General features: G+C 33.6%; 1 protein-coding gene across 2 annotated transcripts; it reads left to right on the top strand.

The window, feature by feature from the left end:
- The first annotated feature begins 152 nt into the window (after positions 1–152).
- LOC121424841 (MPN domain-containing protein-like) lies at positions 153–17,697 on the top strand. Of its 2 annotated transcripts, XM_041620657.1 has the most exons (14): positions 153–304; positions 2,239–2,426; positions 3,079–3,225; positions 3,518–3,589; positions 4,128–4,311; positions 8,399–8,483; positions 9,955–10,051; positions 11,054–11,126; positions 11,846–12,091; positions 12,682–12,752; positions 13,544–13,633; positions 14,794–14,886; positions 15,885–16,008; positions 16,871–17,697. In XM_041620657.1, the coding sequence occupies exons 1-13, from the start codon at positions 301–303 to the stop codon at positions 15,960–15,962; spliced, it is 1,428 nt and encodes a 475-aa protein (XP_041476591.1). In that variant the 5' UTR covers positions 153–300; the 3' UTR covers positions 15,963–16,008; positions 16,871–17,697. The 2 variants fall into 2 exon arrangements, with proteins under 2 accessions (XP_041476591.1, XP_041476582.1); XM_041620648.1 differs by lacking the exon at positions 16,871–17,697 and having other exon boundaries at positions 15,885–16,038.
- Positions 17,698–22,747: the final 5,050 nt, after the last annotated feature.

Here is a 22,747-nt window from a genome sequence, read left to right as displayed (position 1 = left end):
AACTCTATACACTAAGTCATATTACATGAATTAAACGAAAATATATCGTAATTTTCAATATTGTTTGAATCGATTTCATGTGTTTTAAATATTCTTTATTCACTTTTATATTTTCCAATTAAAACTTAACCCCCTAAGCGATTGAAAGAAATGGAATGAGCCAATTCACATGAAAGAAAACAAAGAGAAGAGATAGCATGCGGCTCATCCTCATTCCACAGAATTGACTGAAAACGGCTACTTAGTTGACTCTCATTGATTTATTTTGGTGATACATATCATTATTCGGCAAATGAATTAATGGGTAATTTGAACTATTTAACTATCATGACTGCTATGCAATTACAATTTTCTGACAATGATAATTGATTTTGTACTTTTAACTTGTCTTGTCTTTCTTGTGAAGTTACGTTCCACAAATATTGCGTGCGACTCTCACGCACACATATCGAACATTAATTTCACGGTTCTGTGTAAGAGAGTATATAAATTGCACAGGAGCTGAATCGCCTGGTATACGTGTAGTGCATGCCCGGGGAATTGGTATGAATGGTCGGTCATACTTGACCATTGTGTGTTCTGGTGGGGGGGGGGGGATACTCAGAGTCTCAGTATAAATGTATGATATTTTTTTAGACAGCCATCTGTTTCTAGGAGTTTTTTGTCATGCCAGTTTTTTTAACATTTATTTTTTTATTTCTTGTACACACTCAACTTCAAGGAACAATTCTCAGTTACATCTCCATGTGCATGATGTGTGGCATTCTATTCTGGCAAAATAAGGGTGGCAAATATTTGGCTTATTTTCTCTTTTTCTATGGGACAAATGCATGATTTTCTTACGCTGTCAGTTAATACAGCCTTTCATCATAATATAACTTGGCTCTTATGTAAATTTAATTCATTAAATTAAATTATTTCTGAATTAAAAACACTCATTCAATGAACAAGGTTATGAGTATAGACAGGATAATTGCAGTGGACAAGTGGTGATACACAACGGCTCGCGATTGTGCAGCTGTGCTGCCATAGGGGGTAAATGATGCAAAATCCCCCTGACGGGGCTCATCGACTTTTGTCCTTATTTCATAAAATTTATGAAAAGAACTAGGCCAAAATATTCCTTTTTGGCCTGAAATGCACAAAAACAGGATAAAATGAACTTAAAAGTGGAAAAGCAGTGACTTCGGCTGTTGCGCAACTCCCACGGCCACGGCCAGGTTTATCCAAACTTAATACATAAACATATAGCTATTGAGTCTAGCTTTGAGGACTCCCATGTCTGAATATTTTTTTATATTTTAAAATATACTTCTTCAGACATGGAGCCTTGAACTGCCGGCCATATATGTATAAGAGACACATGTAAACAAAGATGGATTTAGTTAAAGGGTGAAATCAGTTTGTAGGGGTGAATTTTATTTATCTATGAACCGTCATGCGCCTGATGCGTATAAAGGGATACAAATTATTTCACTTTAAATGGTAAAAATTAGACTTTTCTTACCAGGCCGATGTCTTGTAGATCACTCGATCCGTTTGTCAACAAAGCAAATACAATACAGCCTGACCCTTGAACCGCTTCGTTATGACATACATCCGATTAGCGATGCCGTTTTAAAGAACAATTTATAGATAAAAATTACTATTTCACAAATACTAAAATTTAATACATGATTATAAATAATTAGTAGTATTATAAATCCACATTTACCAATGGTAACCTGTTCGTACAAGTCCCTATTGGGTAAACCTTCCACTAATTTGGTGGAAAAAACTTCGTCAGGATTTTTAGCATTTTACTACATGTAGGTCCAAACAATGGCCCACAATTTTCCTTAGGTTATATGCTTTTTATATTAAAGATTATTGGATCAAATACTGAAAAATAATCAGATACATGTACATGTAGTAGATATAACTAATGTTTATTTGAATATGTCACCGTAAAATATTATCTAAAGAGGTTTCAGGTCAGTTTGAATCTCTACTAAGTTTTAGAAAAAGAATGCATGAGGTATTTAGGTAAGTCTTCCATGTTACATGAAAGATAGAAGAAATTGGTAAACAGACAAATCTAGCTTTTTAAATACCAATCAAATCTACTACACTTTGCAGAAATTTGTGATAGTAATGATACATGCACCAGAGTCCTCTAATAGGAGAGTCTCCAATATTGAGTGTTCACCGGAAGGGACTAAGCATGATCATTAAATCGTGATATTTCTTTGTTCAAAGACCGCAGGGATGTGCTGAAGGATGATGAGGCAGCAGAGACCATGTCTGAAGCTGAGAGTCTAGACTCTTCTACTACAAGTCCACCCAAGAAAGAGAAAATACTAACAGGAAGAGGGGTCACACTGAGTATGCTCATGAGTGATGGGGTAGTTGAGGCTGGCAAAGATTGTCTCTCCATTGAATACCTTGTAAGTATATAGCCTAAATAGGATACTCTGAAATCCCTTTATCCAAGGCAACACAGTATGATTTTGTTTATTTTTATCTCATTAAATTGTGAGACACTAGCTTTTATGGAGGTATCATGGTCTCGTGGTTAGACTCTCGTCTTTCAATCTGAGGGACGCGTGTTCAATTCCCAAGAAATTTACCCACATTGTGCTGCACACAGCTCAGCCCAGGTGAGGTGAATAGGTACCCGGTAGGAAGAAATTCCTTGAATGCTTGAGCACCTATATGGTGGCTTGGCTACAGCCAGGGTAATAATATTATGATACCAAATGTAAAGCACAGTAGAGTATATTAATATAGTAGCTGCGCTATATAAATGGTCCAAATTATTATTTTTTTTAATTTACAATGAATTCGTGGGATTGCATGCTAGGCTCCAGTGAAAGAGCTTAGAAATGACAATCCACTACCAGTATTATAACTACCAAATCACTTGAAGATTATATCTTCCAAATTTGTATGTAAATAGTAAGACAAGCTAAAATATTAATTCATTTTATTTGGAAAAAAAGGAATTAATGATATAGATGAATAGTAACTGAATCTTGATTAGTTCCAGTGACTCATACCTGGTTTCCACTTCTTTCCTCCAACCCCTTTGAAAATAAGGGGAGTAAGTTTACTGCTGACCTGATGACTGATGGTAGAATATTCTGGAGCAAAGAAAAACAGATCTTCAACTCACCAAGTGCCTGGGCAATTCACATCAAATCTATCCTCAATCCTGGCAAGAGATCTGGATGTGGTTGGGCTTCGGTAAGCTTATTTACAAAATACTGCATGGACAATTGCACCATATTATATACAGATTGTATTACTGTAGCTCTTATTGCAAATAAATGAATAAATAAAATTATGCTACATAAAAAACTTGATTATTTCAAGATGCACAGTATCCATGAACTTATTCTATGATAGTCAGTTGAAAGTGTTGCAAAAAAACAATAAAAAAAATATTCAGTGTAATGAGAATGTACTCACTTGTAACAATCAAAATGTCTCATCAGATTCAAATGTTATTTGTTTCATTATCTATTCATTGGAACAGGTTAAATACAATGGCAAGAAACTTGATGTTGTCAAGTCACAATGGTTTAGAAACATGAAGATTCCTTACTTGGTAAGAATAATACTAAGTTAGTACATCAGATATTAATTGGATAAGTCTCTGTATAGTATTTTCAGTAGCCTTGGTAATTGATTAGATGTTTAATGTGTTCAGTTTCTTTGAAAAGTTTGAGACTGATAATTCATTTTCCCAATTTTTGACGAGTTTCGTTTAATATCGTTCATTGAATTTGCTCAAGTTAAAGACGAGCTTTCTTCTTTTCTCCAAACTGAATTTTTGACAAAAAGCTAGTGCAATAAAGTTCATTAAAGTCTGTCAAAACACTTCCTATATCAGTAATGCGATAAAGAAAACAGGACTTACAGAAAATATATATATTTAAAAAAGAAAAAAAATCATAGTGATCCTTTCATAATTTCTTCAGCAAAACAAAGAATTCTTTTTGCGTGTACGATCCCAAGGATATTTAGTTAAATTGAGTAACAGTATTGTATTGTATTCATCTATTGGGTAAATATCAATTTATTCACCTCCCAAGGTGATGCACATGTATGTTTCATGTATTTAATTTGTTAATTTTTATAAATAGGATGATGACAATGGTTCCAATGACAACTCGAGCATGCTGGAGAATGGTAACCAATCTCCTGGTTGGCCAGGTGATGACGTCGATGAGGAGGTTTCAGAAGATAACAGACCCTGTCCACCGATGTCAAAGGTCACCAAAAATCTTAAGAGGAAACTTGGGGATGAAAATGATAATCATAGAATAGGTGGGTATTGTAACATCCCTTGGATTTCCTTTTTAATTCATTCATAACTTTAACCAAAGCTTTATGAAACAGCCTACCTTTGCCATTATTTCCATTCAATAATTGCATTGAGGAAAACTGTCACCAATCGTTTTCTCATTAAGGAATTTACTTCTAAATGTTACAATCCAGTACTGATATTTACAATTCAGTACTGGCATTTTAAAAGTGTACCAAAATCAAATGCGATTTCTCATAGATAATAATTTTATTGTTACTTGTCAGTGAAGAAAAAAACTCCAAGAAAATTGTTTATTTTGCTGAAGTATTGATTTGAAATCATTTTCGCAGATCTCCCTTTATTCTGTACACACTCTTTTATGAATTTGTGGGGGGAAAACTCAGGTAAAAATCTTGTGGTTTGAGCTTCTATGAAATTTGACTCACACATTGGTATTGGGCTAAAGAAGGGCAAGACATATTTTTTTGCATTGTCAGAAATTTTGTTGCATTGGTAACCACATATTATGACCAAAAGTCAAGCAAAACTCTTTTTGGATATAACTACTTCCCAGGTTTTAGGCAGTGCTCATGGAAGTTGGCACAAAAATTCATCGTGGTAAAAGCTTGCAAGATTCTTTTTCTACATGTGTTGGAAACTGCATTACCATATTAACAGCATAGGGTGGAGTACCTCAGGCTGAAAATAATATGATAAGAACAGATAAAGCAAAATCAGACAACAGTGAGAATGTGATTAAAATTGGACAAGGAATAACAAAGTTTTGACAAGGATTTTGATTATATCAGTTAATTTGTTTTCATGAATGCATGTCTTCATGAATATTCAATGGGTGATTTCAAGTTCAGTGTTGACCTTTTGGTGTTGGTGTTAGGTCAATTTTATACAATTATAACACCAAACATAAAAGAAAGATGTTTCCCAAAAAGTCACTCACTAGTTGTTGAGATGTCAAGAACGTGATCTGGATCAGTTTTACAAACTCTAAATAAGTTTTGGAGCTAGGGGAAGCAATCAAAATTTCAACACCAACACTGAGGCCAACACCGTACTTGAAATCACCCAATGGCAATATGATTTTTTTTTTAATTGAAACTTTATTTACCACAATCTTAAAAAACATACAAATCAAGAAGTATAAATATTTCAATAAAATACATAACAAAAGTGAGTATATTCAAGAATAGTGGAAGGATCACTGAGAAGTTACAAGGAACTTATAAGTTAGTGATCCTGAAATTAACACAAAACAACACAATAAAAAAAATGCATCAGGAAATACAAAACAACAAACATAACAAAAGTATACAATTGTATCTATATCAGTATTACTATTAGACTTTCTGCATGAAATGTATTTTTAAATGTCTTTTAAAGCTTTGAAGGGTTTTGCACTGCTTGATATTTTGAGGGATCTTATTCCAAATAATGGGACCCCTACATAAAAATATGTTGTTTGAGAAAGAATAATGGCCATATATTGCACGAGTATCAGCTGAGTTTCTAGTATTATATGTATGTATATCTCTACTGGTTTGAAAAATGTTGTCAAAATTATTAGGCAAAAGGTTATTATAATAGGAATACATAAAAACAGATAATTTAAAATCATGTAGTAAAGAAATTGGGAGTATATTTAATTTCAAGAAAAGAGGTCTGCTATGACTTAAAAAGGGTTTATGGCATATTATACGAACTGCTCTCTTTTGAAGAAGAAAGATGCGGTTCAGTAAGTATTGCTTGCAGGATCCCCAAACAATATTGCAATAAGATATGTAAGGTAAAATCAATGAATTATACAATGTAAGAAGAATATTTGTGGTAAAATGTCTTTAAGTTTACTCATTACTCCTATTGTTTTGGAAACTTTCCTTAAGACCTCATAAACATGAGTCTTCCATTTTAAATCCTTATCTATACTAATTCCTAAAAATTGTGTAGTATTTACATGTTGAATTAAGTTGCCATTAATATATATATTTACTTCTTTTGCACTATTTTTTGGAGCATTGAACAGCATTACATGGGTCTTTTCATAATTAAGTTGTAATTTATTTGCTTCAACCCATTTGCTAACCTTTGAAAGTTCAGAGTTAAAGTTTTGAGTAAGACATTCCACATCACTATGTTTATAAAATATATTGGTGTCGTCTGCAAATAACAAACAATTTAATAGTGGAGATACTGAATTTAAATCATTAATGTAAATCAAAAAAAGTATGGGACCGAGGATTGATCCTTGCGGAATACCGCAAGAAACAGTTTGATAATTAGAGTTTATAGAATTGAACACTGTAAATTGTTTACGGTTACTCAAATAACTGTGAAATAAATTTAAAGTAACACCACGGATTCCATAATGAGAAAGTTTTTTTAATAGTATTTTGTGATTAATGGAGTCAAATGCTTTTTTAAAGTCTAAGAACAGTCCAATAATAATATCTTTGTTTTCAATTGCTTTAGACACACTCATTAAAAAATCTAAGATAGCATGATGAGTGGAATGTCCAGCTCTGAAACCAAACTGTTTATTAAAAAGAATTTTGTTTTTATCAAGAAATTTTTGAAGTCGTGTATAGATGCATCTTTCAAAAATTTCGAAAATAGTGGTAGTAAGGAAATAGGTCTATAATTTTTAAATAAATCTTTTGGTCCTTTTTTATGTATAGGAATAACTTTAGCAACTTTCAGACCTTGAGGTACAATACCCTTTTCAATACATAAATTAAAAATACTGCAAAGTGGTTTAGAAATAATATGTATAACTCTTTTGACAACAGTGCAATCAATAGAGTCAAAACCAGGCTTTTTTCTATTTTTGAAAGATAAAACAATATTAACTATTTCTTTTTCTGTAATAGGTAAAAAATAAGCTGTATAGGGACAACTTTTACCCAAGAATGATTCAAAGTTGTTGCAAGTATTACTATTATTCATTCCAGCTATTTCATGACCAATATTCTTAAAATAATCATTGAAACCTTCAGCAATATTCTTAGATTCACTAATAAGTGAACCGTTACATTGAAATACAGAGGTGTTTTTATGGAGTCTTTTTCTTTGTAACAGATCATTAATTGTTTTCCATGTTTTATTAATGTTTCCTTTAAACATATGAAACTTAGAAAAGTAGTAATCTCTTTTTGCATCACGTATTTGTTTTGTATAAGAATTTCGAAATTTAGTATAACATTCTTTTCTGTAAGACGTAGGATTTTTAATATACCTTTTATATAAATTATTTTTTTTAGAACACATCTGTTTAAGGTTTTTGTTAAACCATGGTTTATGATTTTTCTTTATTTTTAATCTTCTGAGAGGAAAACATTATAAGTCTCAGAAAAAAACTCCATAAATTGTTTATACATATAATTTGGCTCTTCCTGATATCTGCAAAGCAGATTATCAAAATCAGTTGAAGATAATACATTCAGAAAACAGTAAATATTGATATCATTAATTTGATGTTTATATGTAACAGGTTCATCTCCATATATACCTTTAAAATCAAACATGGCAAATATTGGCAAATGATCAGATATGTATCACCTCTTGTTCTTTTGTATTTTATATTGCATGAAATTATCCTCCAAGAACTTTTTAGAAATATTCATTGACCACCGATCTAAAGCATTATTCATTGCTGCAACTTATTTCATTATAAGAAAGACATATACACGCATGTATGAAAATTTGAGATAGATATGATTTCATGTAATATCATAAGAAAAAGGAAAGTGGGGATGTTATATCATTAGCCCACCTGAAGAATATTTATGATGACATGCATATAACTATTTTCATAAAATATTGCTAAACTCTGCAATCCAATAACTTTGTCATTTGTTATCAGATTTTGATGAAATTATCAGCATTTTTTTATCAGCATGAAATTTACTCGATTCAAATATCTTTATTTTCAGCCTGTAGTACCCTTTCAGTGATATATTTTTAGTTTCTTTTACAAGTAAATGTGGCTTCTATACATTAAAAAAAATACCTGAAATTTTGAATGAATTATTTGGGATAAATATGGGAAGTTATATCATTCATTTGATGTGCTTTCATTAACATACTTTCTTGAAGATCTTCAGAGGATGAAACTTGACAGCAGTCCTCCTAATACCAAAGTCATTCCATATTCATCATTAGGAAAGAAAAGTGCAAATAAGTAAGTATATATGGTTATTGCCTTTGTGACATTTTGACCTGTAACATGTGTAGGTATAATCTTGTCACACTCATTCACCAACTATTTATATACTATTTATCTTGTTCATGCCCATGAATTAAATGTCTCTACAACGACACATGCAGTGTAGAGCACTAACAGTGATTGCATATCTATGCTACATGCTTATAGAAATGTCCCAATTTTGTGCATTCTTAACAGTATAATTAAACAACTACATGTATATAAATTGTCTGAACTTTTTGGTTAGTCATAATCCAAGCTTCTGTTTCATGTTTTCATTATTATTATTATTGAAAACTAGAACAAGTTTGCTGCAATAATGATATAAATAGATTGTAATATTAGCTAATCTTGGAAGCTGGGCTGGGCTGGAACTTGGAAACCGGCGAACTGTGGGTATTTCCCCCTGGCCAAGATCCAAGTTGCTTAAACAGAAAAAAATCAGAAGCTGTCAGGTCTTAGAAAAATTGCAAATAAACAACAAAATAATGTGAATCATTTACCTCCATGTGTGAACTGAGCTCAAAAGTATTCCCAAATATCTTAAACTTAATCCTTAACCTGGATTTCAGCCATATCGTGCATCTAAAACTGCCGTACATATTAGCTTTGATCTCAACGTCATTGTTTGAGTTGTCAGTCAGACTTCACGTTGCTGTAGTTTTTATATGATTTGAAGTAAGCGACCGAATTTATGCGAAGAGGCGGGGCAGGACTTTTAGTTGATAATATCATCCCATATGAAAACTAGTATATGGCAGAGCGGAGTGAAGGTGTCTGACTGAGAATTTGAACAATGATATCATTAAGATGGAAGCCAAAATAAAGCCGTTCCTGATGCCTGATGTGGCTGAAAATCTGGTTTAGAATGGATTAGATGCTTGGGAATAAATAGGGACAAAAATTGAGGTAAAGCTAGTTTGCTAATATCACCAAGTGCGAAATTGCCCTAGCACTGCAGATGAAAGGGTAGATAAAGGCAGCATAGCTACTGTAGCTTGCACCAAGCAAGGTCAGACTTTGATGCATCTCTAGTGCTAGGAACAGTTGCAGCAGCAGTGTTGTACTGTTGCTCCGAAATCCAGGCCGATCCAAAACCTGACAACAAATTTCGTTAGACCTTCCAGTTCCGATTCAAGCCGTGTTTTCCTTCTGAGCCCTAACATTGATATTAGCATCAGAAATTGACTTTTGTCTGTTGGTAACTGGTATGCACTGTCCTAGGGCACACATTTAAGCACAAATATCTTCTTTGCTTTGCCGAATTTAGCTACGGTGTGCCCATCTTGTTAATAGGAAATATCTGATGAACTATATTCACTAATGGAAAGACATTGATTTACAGATATGTACTGTAAAAAATACATGTAATACATTTTCTAAATGAGAATGGTAATGAATTTGTAAAGATTATCAGCAAGTCATTTCTTTATCTTGTGTTTTTCAGAGATCCACATAAATTGGTCAGATGTCTGTCTTTCAAAGAAATGGGCAAGCTCCAGCCTTTTACAGTCTCCATCACTACTAATTGCCTTCTTATTGTTGTAAGTTTTTTTCTAAAATTGGAATTTTGTAAGTTTTTTTTAAGGGCAAAATATTAATAAGCCCAGTAACTCAAATACTAGCAATCAATTTCCAAATTCAACCAGTGACTCAGGTTGATGAAACCACACATTTATGGAACTGCAAATTTTGTTAGCAGTTCCAAGTTTTTGCATCTATAGTCATTTTTGTGTTACATGTCATGTGCAGTCCTACATCATTTGCCCCTGGGTTATTTCCTTACAGCTTTTCAACCAAAGATTTTAGGATAGGAGTTACCACAAGGTGTTTTTTTGGGGGGGGGGGTGGTGGGGAGTTGTAGTATCTCTAGGAATTAGCTTCATTGTGTTTAAATTGCAGTTGATTCAATGGCCCATATTCTAAACTAGGGTTTGATTTAAACTCTGGTCTAAAGTTGTGGCTTTACTATGGATAGCAAATTGTGACAGGTATCTCTAACAGTACAGGTTCAATTTGTAAGCTCAATTGACACTCAAATCATTCATAAATGACTTGGAATAATTACTGATATATTTATCCTCATTTTCGAAACATGAGGAAAATAACCAAGTTAAATTGGGGGAAATGTAATATAAATGCAATTTTGATATTTTTGGCTTCCCATAATTTTAGAACGGAGATAGACAATGGCCTATTAAAGTTAAAGTGGACTTCAGAATAAAAGCCAATATGTTTTATCCAACTGGTAACCCAATGTGAGCTGACAAATGGTCTTGGTTAGGTGAATTATTTCCCTTTTATGTGGGGTTTGTATTCATAAAAAAGGATTCACCTTCAGTCATTGACAGTCTTTTTATTGCTGTAAGTAAATTCAGTTCAATAAGCCATAAAAATGCATTTTGAGTCAATTATGTAGGATTTCAAAGTTATCTTAATACCAGATATTTTGATATAATTTCAATGCTATCACCTTTTCTCTTGACATATTGTTTGTGACTTTGTTTTGTTTATTTTGTGTTTTTTTTCTTCTCTTTATTTGGCAGGACTTCCATTGTCATCTCACTACTAGTGAGGTCATAGGCTATTTAGCTGGAAAGTGGGATCCAGAAACACAGCGTAAGTCTTATAACTGTGAAGGGTGTCGGAACAAGGGGCTATGTATTCTATATTCTGAACTTCCATTAGGGGGATGACAAATATCTACCCAGGTTACAAAAACATGATTTGACACCAAAATCAGATTAGTTGTTTTTATATATAGATGATTCTGTTCAATTCAAGTGACAAAAATGTGTCAAAAATGTACATGTAACCACAATTGCCAAGAAACCCCTTTTCTCAACCATTGAATCCTTGTAAAAATTAATTTTGGAAATGTCTTCTGATGCACATTCACTCTTTTTCTCCATGATCTTTGATAAGATCTTGCTTATATTCCTGCTTTCCTTATTTCTGATATTGGATAGGAATTATTTAATTTACCAAGCTCTTGCTTCTGCTATGTGGAGTGCTCAAGATGCTAATTATTATCAATACTCATAATCCAGGTTTCAACCCAGTCACCTTCCCAGTGCATAATCATGGTAGGAGTGAATATCTTTCCAGGTACTTTTACTTAACCTATAGAGTGAATGAAAATCCGGATGAATTTCTTACTGAATGAATTCAATGCAATGGCTTGCATTTGAATCTGAAACCCACTGATTGAGACAAAAGCGAGAGTATGTAACCACTGGACCACAATTCATGTTGATTTATTTGTGGTTTTACTTGGGTCACTTTTTCTCCCTTTCTTTTTTGTCCAATGGAAATTTCACTTTTTCATGATTTCATAGATATGAGCATTCTGCAGGCTTTCCCTTGCCGTTGTCGACTGGGTGAGAAGCAGAATGGTGCTAGCGTTGAAATGGAGATCCGTCAGTCGATGAACAGTAGAGGGCTCCAGCTCGTTGGTTGGTATCACAGTCATCCATGTAGCCCCGCCCACCCGTCACTCAGTGATATAGAATGTCAGATGAACTATCAACTCAAATTGAAAGGAGATGGGATGTCGTATCAACCTTGCGTGGCTTTTATCTGTGGTAGGTTCATCTCTATTTGGTGGTGATTTCATCATATGTTACCATATTCATCACCAAGTTTGTACCACCACCACCATACTACCTACAGTTGGAAGCAAAGTAATGACATTAATTCATAAAAGTGAGCTCTTGATTGGGCTCCTAGAAACAATACATTACCCTTCAAGACAGAGACCATGACCTAGATGATATCAAGACACCCTATGCTTCAAGTATGCCTAAATTTGCTGTTTATTTACTTTATTTATGCATTTATGTCCCATTGTCTAGCTTGAACATTTTAAAAAATGATATCAAAAGCTGAGTTTGAGTCACTTATTTATTTTCTGATATCACTGGATCAGAAATTATGATATTGTGAACATAGACTTTACTACTGTTGAACATGAGAATGACCTTGTTTTTAATACTGAACATACCTGGAAACCTAGTTGTCCAACAAAAAATGGAACTTCCTTAATTAAGCCATTCATTACTGAAGGATTTTATTCCAATAGGCTATGAACAGTTATCCACAGGGTTCAGTAAGTGACATGTTATTTTTTGTGTAACCAATGTTAATGTCACATGTCTATGTTTTGTTGTCACAGCTCCATATAACACACACAAGGCCATTAAAGACTCACAGTTGAAAGCTGTTTGGGTTATGCCACCCGAAGAGGTAAGCAGGACTATTAGTTGTTGTAATGGATTAAGTTAATTCAACCAAAATAGGGTCAGTTCTCATTTCACAGTACACTATGTAGTGTATTCTTTCGTGGGGTAAACGTTTCGACAGGTGTGTTCTTGTCGTCTTCAGGAATACATGATATGATGTGAAATCCACTACACTCATCTTTGCTGCCATGGAAATCTTCAGAAGTTACATCAATTCTCATTTATAATGTCAATGTCACTTCAAAATGTTTTCTGAATTTATAAGCTCTCGTACATTCAATATTATTATTATGTCAACTAATAAGTATGCTCTTCTGATGTTAACCAATCAATGTACGTATACATAGGAATACCAATATCTTACTATTTTCCACTATAGTTAATATCGATAGCCTTCTTTCATTGAGACTGATCAAATCAAGCTATATATAAGTCAGGCCATGGTATAACAGTAAATCTTACATATGTTGACCTTTCATAAGTCAAATCATTGCCAAGGTAGAACCAGACATCTAGATAATCGGCGCAATTTTCATTACAAAAATGTGTAGGTTTCCTATATGAAATTAAATTTCTTCAAAGTCAAAATAGATTTCTTTTTTCCCTGTGCCTTTTACTTGGGCAAAGTTACTCGTATTTGTGGATTACTATTGGGCCGTTGCAAGAAACCTACATTCAGTTGTAAGTCAAGTTCAAGGAAAGAGGTCAAGCAGTGTTGACATTATATACTTTTCTCAATCTGGTATTCAGTATTGACAATTTAGCAACCCTTTTCTCACTTGTTATTCCTATTAGGAGAAAGCCAGTCTGTATGGTATGCCAATGGACATGACTTTCACAAGACAACAGGATATATTCCTCACTCAAGAAGTATTAGCCGAGATGGTAAGACTGCTAAGGGCAATGCTCATTATATCATTTTTTTTATTATTTTTTTGTGTACATTTCCCCAAAGCTACTTTAATACTGAGTCCAGTTTTTATAAGACCTTAAAATGAATGTACAGTTCTTTCATTTTAGTCAGTGAGTAGAAAAAATATGAGGCAGAACTAACGTACTTTAAATTGTTTTATCAAGATGAATTAAAAAACAAAGGAGATGTGAGAATTGGATAAATCCATTTGGATAAATTGGATAAACAAGTTTTCAGACTAACATTGTCCAGGAGAGTCCAAATTTCAATTTAATTTCTTGTTCTATTTCTTTTTAATTATTGTTGATATGTTTATTCCTTTCCTTGAAGTGCCATGAGCACTGAAAAGGTGAACCTGTGTGCTATATAAGTAACCACTATTATTAAAAAGACATGGATTCACCAAAATTCTTTTTTGTTTGTAAAATTGTAATTCATGTTTTAAACAAAGGTTTAAACATTGTTAATGGGGGTAGGGTTCAACTTTTGTAGTCAAAGAAAAATGTGACAGTTCCAAATTGCTTCTGAAATAAAGTGGAAAATCAATTAAAATCATGAGTGAAATGTCTGATACACATATCTTTCATCTGATATATGATCTGAACACTTTTCTGATCAGTTTTTTTTTTTTTTGGGGGGGGGGAGTTGGTGCTGACTATGTAATGATTAGCTTTAAATAGAGCGTGTACTCTATTTGTATCAATGGATTTTTTTTTATAGGTTATTTATCTTCTATTCATTTTTAACTTCATTAAGAATATCCTAATCTTATATCCACATCCTTATTCATATTAAATAATTGAAATCCCCCAAATGTGATCATAAGACGAGCAGGAGAAAATAACTTTGCTGTATGAATTGGTGTGCTGCTTGATCAAAACAGGGGCCGCTGGAACCGGGGGGGGGGGGGGGGGCTGGAGGGGCTTCAGCCCCCCACTTTTTTCCAAAACCGTGTACAAAAACGTAAAAATGACCATATAATTGTGATTTTTAGCACGGTCAGGCCCCCCCCCCCCCCCACTTTGAAAACCGTTCCGCGGCCCCTGCAAAAGGGTATGGCATTTCCTACTTCTTACTTTTACTTTGTAAAATTGTGTTGTATTTTGCTTTCAAAACACCCCTCTGTTTTCAGAAATACCTAGTAGAATATTATAAGGACAGTTCTGATATGGTGCTTTTGAATGAAACATGGTTTGAGACGGAGACCTTTCTGGACAAAATGAAGGTTAGTATATGAATGTGACTGCCCAGCTTAACCCTAAAGCTGCCGGGGGAGGGGGGTGACCATTCTGCTGTGCGATATTTTTTTTTACTGCGCCACTAGATGAATTTTTACTTTGAAGTCTTGCCCATCTTTTGAGACCAAATTTACGATGCCTGGGTATATGGTTCGAAAATTATGCAACATTATGTAAGTGCATGTCGGACCCAAAATTGCTCTTGAACGTGATTTTGTGTACAAAGGCAATGTAAATTGAGTTATCTCATCTTATTCACAAAGATATTATTTTTACCTTCACCAGCTGAAATTAATTGATTTTAGCATATTTGTGCTTCAAAAAGGTTCTGCAATAAATTTAGTAAAAAAACTAGGAAAAACAAAAGTTAAAAACATAGAAATACATAAGAAATTCATAAAACAATAAAATACATAATAAATTAATTTTCAAACCAGGATTTTTTCATTTGTAATTGGTATAAAGAATTTGTACACCAAAAATTAGCATTCTAAGAGTTTTTATAGCAAATTATAGCAAAAAGAATGATTTACACATAAATTAGCATGATTAATTCATATACAAGAATGATTTCGGAAAAAAAGATCCCACACAATTATCATGCCAATTTTCACGGCCTTCGCACGATCGGCAGAGTCAAGAGATTCTGTTGCTCTCCAGGGGCCAGTTGCAGAAAGAGTTGCGTTTAAACGCAAGTCAAAAAATCAATCGCAAGTCCCAAATGCGCGCTCTCGATTGGTTGAAAATCAAGTTGCGCATGATTTTTAGAGTTGCGATTGATTGCAACTCTTTCTGCAACGGGCCCCTGGTCCACCAACTTTCGTAAAAAGCCTGTTAGCTCTCCATTGTGATTTGACTTGCATTTTCAAACGATTTGGTGCGTTGTAGAGAGTTTCCCCATAGTAAATGTGAAAAGTTCGGAATTGTTGAATTCAGTAGCCAATGAGTTAATTGTCTTGTGTTTTTCCCTACCTTGCCTCTTTAGGGATCACTCTCCAAGAAGTTTCCCAAGGACAGATCAGACAAGAGGTTGCTGGATTTCATTGACAGCATTCTTACATAGCAAATCTGGACAGGATACAATACAATCTTTCTCTACACAGTTCCAAGTCAGTATAGTGTATGATTAGAGTACTATTGTTAGTATATTGGGTTTGTCAATGGAATATCTGAGAAAAGGGTTGATAAAGCAAAAGCCAAGGCATGTTTGGGAGTTCACATGTAAGCTTTAATCCCATCTTTGATGTTATGTCAAGTGTAGAGCTATCAGACGAAGTTGATCTGTAGACGAATTTGTCCTATCTGCATGTGATGTGTAAGACCTTTGACTACTCTCATGATTGTAGGTTTTCAAATTTCAAGACAATTGATAAACATGCATGAATTTCATTTTCTGTCTCAGCTATTAATAAAAAAGCCATAAGATATGCACTAAAAAGGGAATAGGAAATTAGGAATGTTTCAAGAAACAGGCATTTCCACATTATTTTGCGTGGTATAATGAGTGCACAAATATAAATCCATACAAAACCTCCAACTGATTTTGCATGTGAATATGTCATTCTGATTGAGGATGATTACGCTGAGTTTATTGCCCTGCGATGATGTGTAATATAGCTAGGTTAGATAAATTAATTACATGAAAGTTACTTCATCTTGATGAAAGGCAGTGCGGTAGTGTGATTTGTTTTTAACTTTTAATAACTTGAATCCTGTAGAGAAGACTATGCTTTAATAGTGGATCAGCATATAAAAATCTATAAATTGATCACCCGCTCTGTTCGTGCATTTGAAATCATCCCATGTTTAACACAGATCCACTTATTTTACAACTGCACCAGGTTTGCCCTCTCCCAACATCATAGTCCCCAACTCCATGGAATAACTCATTGTATTCATTAATTTCAATGATAGAAAAATGGACAAAACACAATAAGTCAGGTTCTTTGTGTTAAATTTCCTCATTGTTAGATGTCTCCATAGCCAGACTGCCCAGACACGTATTACAGTGCAGAAGACTTATGAAATGGTGCAAGATACATGTACATGTATGATGAGAGTAGCAGATTTTATAATTTGTATTGAAATGAGACTTTGAGAAAAGTCAGAAAGAGATGTTTGTCTGAAATACCTAATGAAGCAGAAATTTAGATTAACTTATGAAGGATGGTAGTAGTATGTATATGGTGTAAGATATTGTGTAAATATGGAGTATATTGAAACCATTCATCTATTCTAATACTTGTGAAGTGTGTGTCTTTTAAAAATAGTACTAATTTTTTGATGTTTCATATCTAATTGTTGATTCCATTCCAAGTTGCCTTTGTAACAAAAGAATAAATCTATTTATCTTCCTAGATGCGATATTTTCACCACCATTTCAAGCACAGAGTGCAACATTTTTAGAGATCAAATATTCATCCGTATACATGCATTGATTTGATATTCAATTGAGACATCAAATCAATTTGCATGTACATGTAATTGTAAAATCAGTGTTTATCTAGATGCTCAGGCTACCTGTTGAGGCAATATTTCTGACAGTTGTATTTCAGTAGTTACGGTAATACAGTTTATCTGGTTGATTGATATGCAGGCGAGTCTACCAAATTCAATTCTCTTGGAACCACAGCAATCTGCTTGACTTAGACAAGTGAAATTTGACTTAGAAGTGGTAACTAACAGTATTGCACAGTCTAGTCTGAAAAAATTCTTCCATTCAGTTGCTTACTTGACTTTTAGAAGGTTGACTTTTGCTGACTCCCCTATATTTGACAGGCACATGAACCTATGAGATATGCAAGGCTCGACATTAGCGGTGGCCCGGGGCCACCAAAAATTCATCTCGGGCAACCATTATTGAAAAAATGTTAAGTTTTGGTGGCCCGAATCGGGCAACCAATAATTTTCAAAGTAGCGCAATTTTTCTCCCGATTTTGCATGCATTTATCAACCTTCTACAGTTAAAATTGCAAGCCAATTCGTCATGCGCCTTTTTTGTTAATCTACACACAAAGAGTGCATAGTCATGACAGTATGTAGGCCTACCGCTAGCATACAGTAACTATTATTCAGCCGGCCGCAACGGCTGTCTGGCTGAGCTTTGCATGCATGAAAACAATCCAGCTAGCTGTGCACGAGCAGACTATTCAGACTCAGGGAGCTGCGATACGAAATGTTACTGCTAAGAAATCTTCCCCAGAACTTTGGAAATCTACGTCAAAGTCACATTTTACACCAATGAAATGCCCTTCTACAGTCCATATAACTGAAACCTGATTAATTGCAAGCATTAAAAGGAGGAATTATGACCTCTCTTTTGACTCAAAAAGACCGATTTCCAAATGCATTAATACACATAAAACATAGGTGAGTACATCACAGTCCCATATGTGCATTTGTATGTATGTTGATATTTGGTTTATTTTGAAGCTGTGTCTCTTTGAGCCAAAAATAAATAGGCCGCTCATTCTTTTTTGTTTACAAATGACTTCTTAAACCACTCTTAAGGAAGTAAATACTTTGGGAAGGCATTTCATTGATATGACATGTGATTTTTTTTCCATCATTTTCAAATATAGGGAAGGAATTTTCTCACTGTTTTTTCCAGATAACTTTTGCCATTTCATTTTTTTCAGTGATTAAACCATTTATACCCCTTCCCATTGAAAATGCCTGATCAAAGAACATGTTTCTACTGAATAATAATAATTTTCCCCATTTTTTGATAATTTTGTTTTATCTATTTTTCTTAAATTTTCTTTTGTTTTTTCTCAAATTTTTTTTTATGACCTGTTCTTTGTTTTTTTCTTTCTTCATTTTTTCTTTTGTTTTATTTCACTTACCGTATTCATTTTTACAATTTTTGTTTTCTTTTTTCAATATACTATTCTAAAAATTATTTTTGTTTATTTGATTATTTCCCCCTGTTACACATTGTTCTAATTCTGCAGCATGTGATTTTCTCCTGCTATAATATGCTGGAAAAGAGAAAATAAACTGGATTGGGGCCTGCATAATCTAGGTTTTACAATCAAAAAGGAAGAAAGGAAAAATCATTGTTTTGTAAATCTATCTGAGTTTGATATATGCACTATTTATTTACTTTACCATTATGAGTATGTGTCTATACGGAGATTAAAAATCTACACAACCTGGGAACAATACAATTCTTTTATCTCTTTCAATCATTTCATATTTACAATGATAGACAATATATATATTACCACAAAATAAGCAAAGTAAAATAACAGCAAGCACGATTTACATACGAGATGTACAAAGAATAGTGGTACGTGTTAGTGATTGCAGAATATTTCAGTTTGTTTTATTCATTTTTAATTAATGTTTTTCTTTATATTTTTCGGGCCACCAAACCTTATTAGTGGGCCACCAAAAAAAATTATTTGAAGGTTTTGGTGGCCCGAACGGGCCACCACCAAAAAAAGTTAATGTGGAGCTATGAGATATACATGTATTTTGCTGTAGAAAATGGGGTTTTGCAATGTGTCAGACCACAAAACCACTTCAAACTGTAAAAGTCCTTATGAAAAAATATGTCATACAACTCGGATATCGTTCCTGTTATCCTACTCACCAAAGCCTAGGGGAAGGGGTCTTGAAAGTTTGTTGGCCTTTTCTAGAGAAACAAATATTACTGTATATGAATATTGTTTGACAATTATTTACTGGGGATTTATTGCCTTATATTGGTATAACAGAATGGGATGATCAATAGCCCAATTATGCAGCCCTTGTTTTGCTGACAGTAAAGTCAAGTAGCAATCTATGATTACTCTGCTTTTGTTCAGATACACTTTATTTCTGTGAAGTACATCATGTAAATACTGTCTGGATCCCAACTTACAAAGAGATGCGATTGATCTAATCAATTTCGACTGTGGAAAGCCTGAGAGATCATTATTTTGAATGATCATCTCCATTCAAGTTTTTCTCTTTTGAACTAATACATGTTCTTTTTTACCAATGTACCTGTTCATTTTGGTGCATAATGGGATGGTGGGAACACATTATGACAAAAATTGTTTTCTATAGTTGAGATTGATTGAGTAGATCCTTTGCAATTAATTCAGTTTCACATAGAGTTAAGTGTGACTCAATTGCATTTGAATTTCTAAAAGTGTGCAGTTTAATTGAGCTACAAGATTACGCTTTAATCAAATTCATCCATCCATTAAAATATGGTTTGAAAAAATATAATGAATGGTGCCTGATTTGGCTATATATATTCTTTACATTTTCAGAAAGCAATCTTTCAAAGGATTTTATATGCGTCAGGTTATTAGAACTGAATAAATTTGTAGGTAATGATCAGTTTCTGTAATTCACCTCATTGTACATTTGACTGTATTCATTTGCAATATCATATTGTCGGTACATTTTTTTTTGTAATTCACATAATTGTGCATTTGACTATTCATATTCAACATCATATCAAAGTACAAAATTAATGTTTTTCAACCTAACGCAGCATGCCAATAAGAAGTGTCCTATTTTGATTGTTTATTGTGAAATGGGAATATTAGAAGGGAAACGGTTATGAGAGGGATCAAAAGTGGCTTTTCATTTTGGTGTGCTAACTCAAATAATTATGGCTTGACAAAAGAGATTCCATCTGCTGTAAGACCTTGAGGAAATTGAGCCGAGTGCTGTGAACCAAAATCAGAACTAATAATGCCATACAATTCAGGAATGTCATAAAACTGAATGTTTTGTGTAGTTTACGTTGTACAATACACTCATACAATGTACAGTACTGGATGAAATGGACTTAGTTATAGGGTACTTTTTGCCAGATGATACCAAGCACAACCATTATCATCCCATCTGTAGCTCTATCCATCCCCTTGTCTGTATGATTCGCACCCATTAACATACATTTTGTACACAGGTTTCCATAGATGTACAACTATGCTTATTGTACAGTTAATTGTAGATTTTTTGGTTAATATTACAGGGCCTTGATTACTTGATGTCTGAACGTTGAGTTTCAAACTTTCTGATCAATTCATTCTACCTTGAATCTTTAGTGTGTGATTTATCCAAACATTCATTTGTTTTCTGAGTATGTATTCATCAAACTTGATCGCCATTCAAATTTCATTTTACCAAAATGCTTCTTTTTTTTTAGTGCATAGGGACCAAGTTTTTTTTTTTTTTTTTTAAAGGATTTTATGAATAATAAACAAATGAATAAATATAACAACCTTGTATGCAACCTAGTATGCTTCTCGATATCAAGAGCAAGCTATGATTCAATATGTACCGGTAGGAAAAATGTCAAGTGAGTAAGTGGGTCATAAATATGTGGCATGATGGGTAGATATCATAAAAGGGGGTAACCCTACCTGGTGTAATTGTCCTTATGAGGATTACTTTCTTGGGGTAATTTAGAGTCCCAAGTTTCCTAAAATAAATTCTGTGTTTTTCATTAATGTCCTATCTTACCCTCAAAGTTTGTGGCCTTCGGTGATATGTACGAAACATTAATGTAGTAAAGCAATGGTAATGAGTGAAAATCTACGAAAAATTGTTTAAACAGTCTCCATCATATATTAATATTGTCCTCACAGGGTTATTGCCCTAGATCATGTAAATTTAGGATGGTTATTGTCCGAAGGGGCTATCGTCCTGCGGTTGTTGTCCTTGAGGGATTACTGTGATTCTTGTTTTGATCATTTGAAGGGGGCGTTGTCATTATTTGGGACAGTTATCTTATTTTTCCAAAGAGTGATTTTGTCATTTGGTAAATTTTCCTTACACTTACATTACCTCACACCCACTCTTATTTTCTGACCAAGTACAAGTAAACTATGTAACTCTGGTTCATACTTTAATTTTAACTAGGAACCAGGCTACTTGCAAGCTTTTCAGCCATGATTTAATGTGTATTCATGATTGTGAACAGTATTTACCTTTCATATTCAAGAACTGATGTCGGAATGGTTGTATGATAGCTAGCAAAATTCATATTCTATGTTACACCAGCATGTTTAAAAATATCACACTGTTTCTTTTTATTCATGAAATAATATTTCTCCCAGTCATGGTTGTGCCAAAGATTTTCTGTTAAAGTTCCATGTCGGAAGAATAAGATTAATGAATTTGTTGTAATGAAGATTTTGTTACAACTATGAAACAAGGTTGTTAAGTCTCTAAACATCTTATCTAATATACTTTCAATTTTGAAAAGTGATGTGTCTTGTTGACTAAATATATATTTTTCTTTCTTTTCTCATGGATTGATCTTTTTTTTCTGAGTGATTTTGTAGTATTTTATAAACTTCTCAAGTTGTGTAATTTGTATATTTTGTATGAATATTAATGCATTCCATTGAAATTACTGTCAAACAGTACTAAATTTTGAATTTTGTGTGTTTCTATGCAAAGGATGTTTAAAAAATAAAGATGTCAAACTTCTACTTTTCTTTGTGTAGTGTCATTTTTTGTGTGTATAGGCTTAGTGTAATTGAAATATTCACAGTGCATGCATGGGGGTGGGGGCATTAAGCTGTTCAATAATTTGTGTATGGGTTCCTTCATCAACATTTCAGCATCATTTCAGAAGCGATATTACTCAGTTTCCCTTCATCTTAATTCGTCTGCAATTTTGACTAGCTGGGGCTTCCATCTGCAAAATTCAAAGTTATGCATAAGTAAATTGGAGTATGAATTTCCACATTTATGAGTTAATGGTTGTTCCTGATTCAAGGTTGCCTTATCAAATGAATTCATCCAACTTATAACATACTTTGCTAATTGCAACACCACAGTAAGAATGTTTATATCAGTAGCGGAACCAGGCAGGGGGCACATTCGGCCCATCCA

Source organism: Lytechinus variegatus, chromosome 1, assembly GCF_018143015.1.
Source record: "Lytechinus variegatus isolate NC3 chromosome 1, Lvar_3.0, whole genome shotgun sequence".
Classification (NCBI taxonomy): Eukaryota; Metazoa; Echinodermata; class Echinoidea; order Temnopleuroida; family Toxopneustidae; genus Lytechinus; species Lytechinus variegatus.
Note: the sequence above shows the minus strand (reverse complement) of the source record. Positions and strands in the feature narration are given on the sequence as shown.

Excerpts from the sequence above, each read along its gene's own strand:
- LOC121424841 (XM_041620657.1), top strand. Across the intron at positions 2,427-3,078 it reads GTCTCTCCATTGAATACCTT|GGGAGTAAGTTTACTGCTGA; the intron begins GTAAGTATATAG and ends TTTGAAAATAAG. Across the intron at positions 12,753-13,543 it reads GGGTTATGCCACCCGAAGAG|GAGAAAGCCAGTCTGTATGG; the intron begins GTAAGCAGGACT and ends TATTCCTATTAG.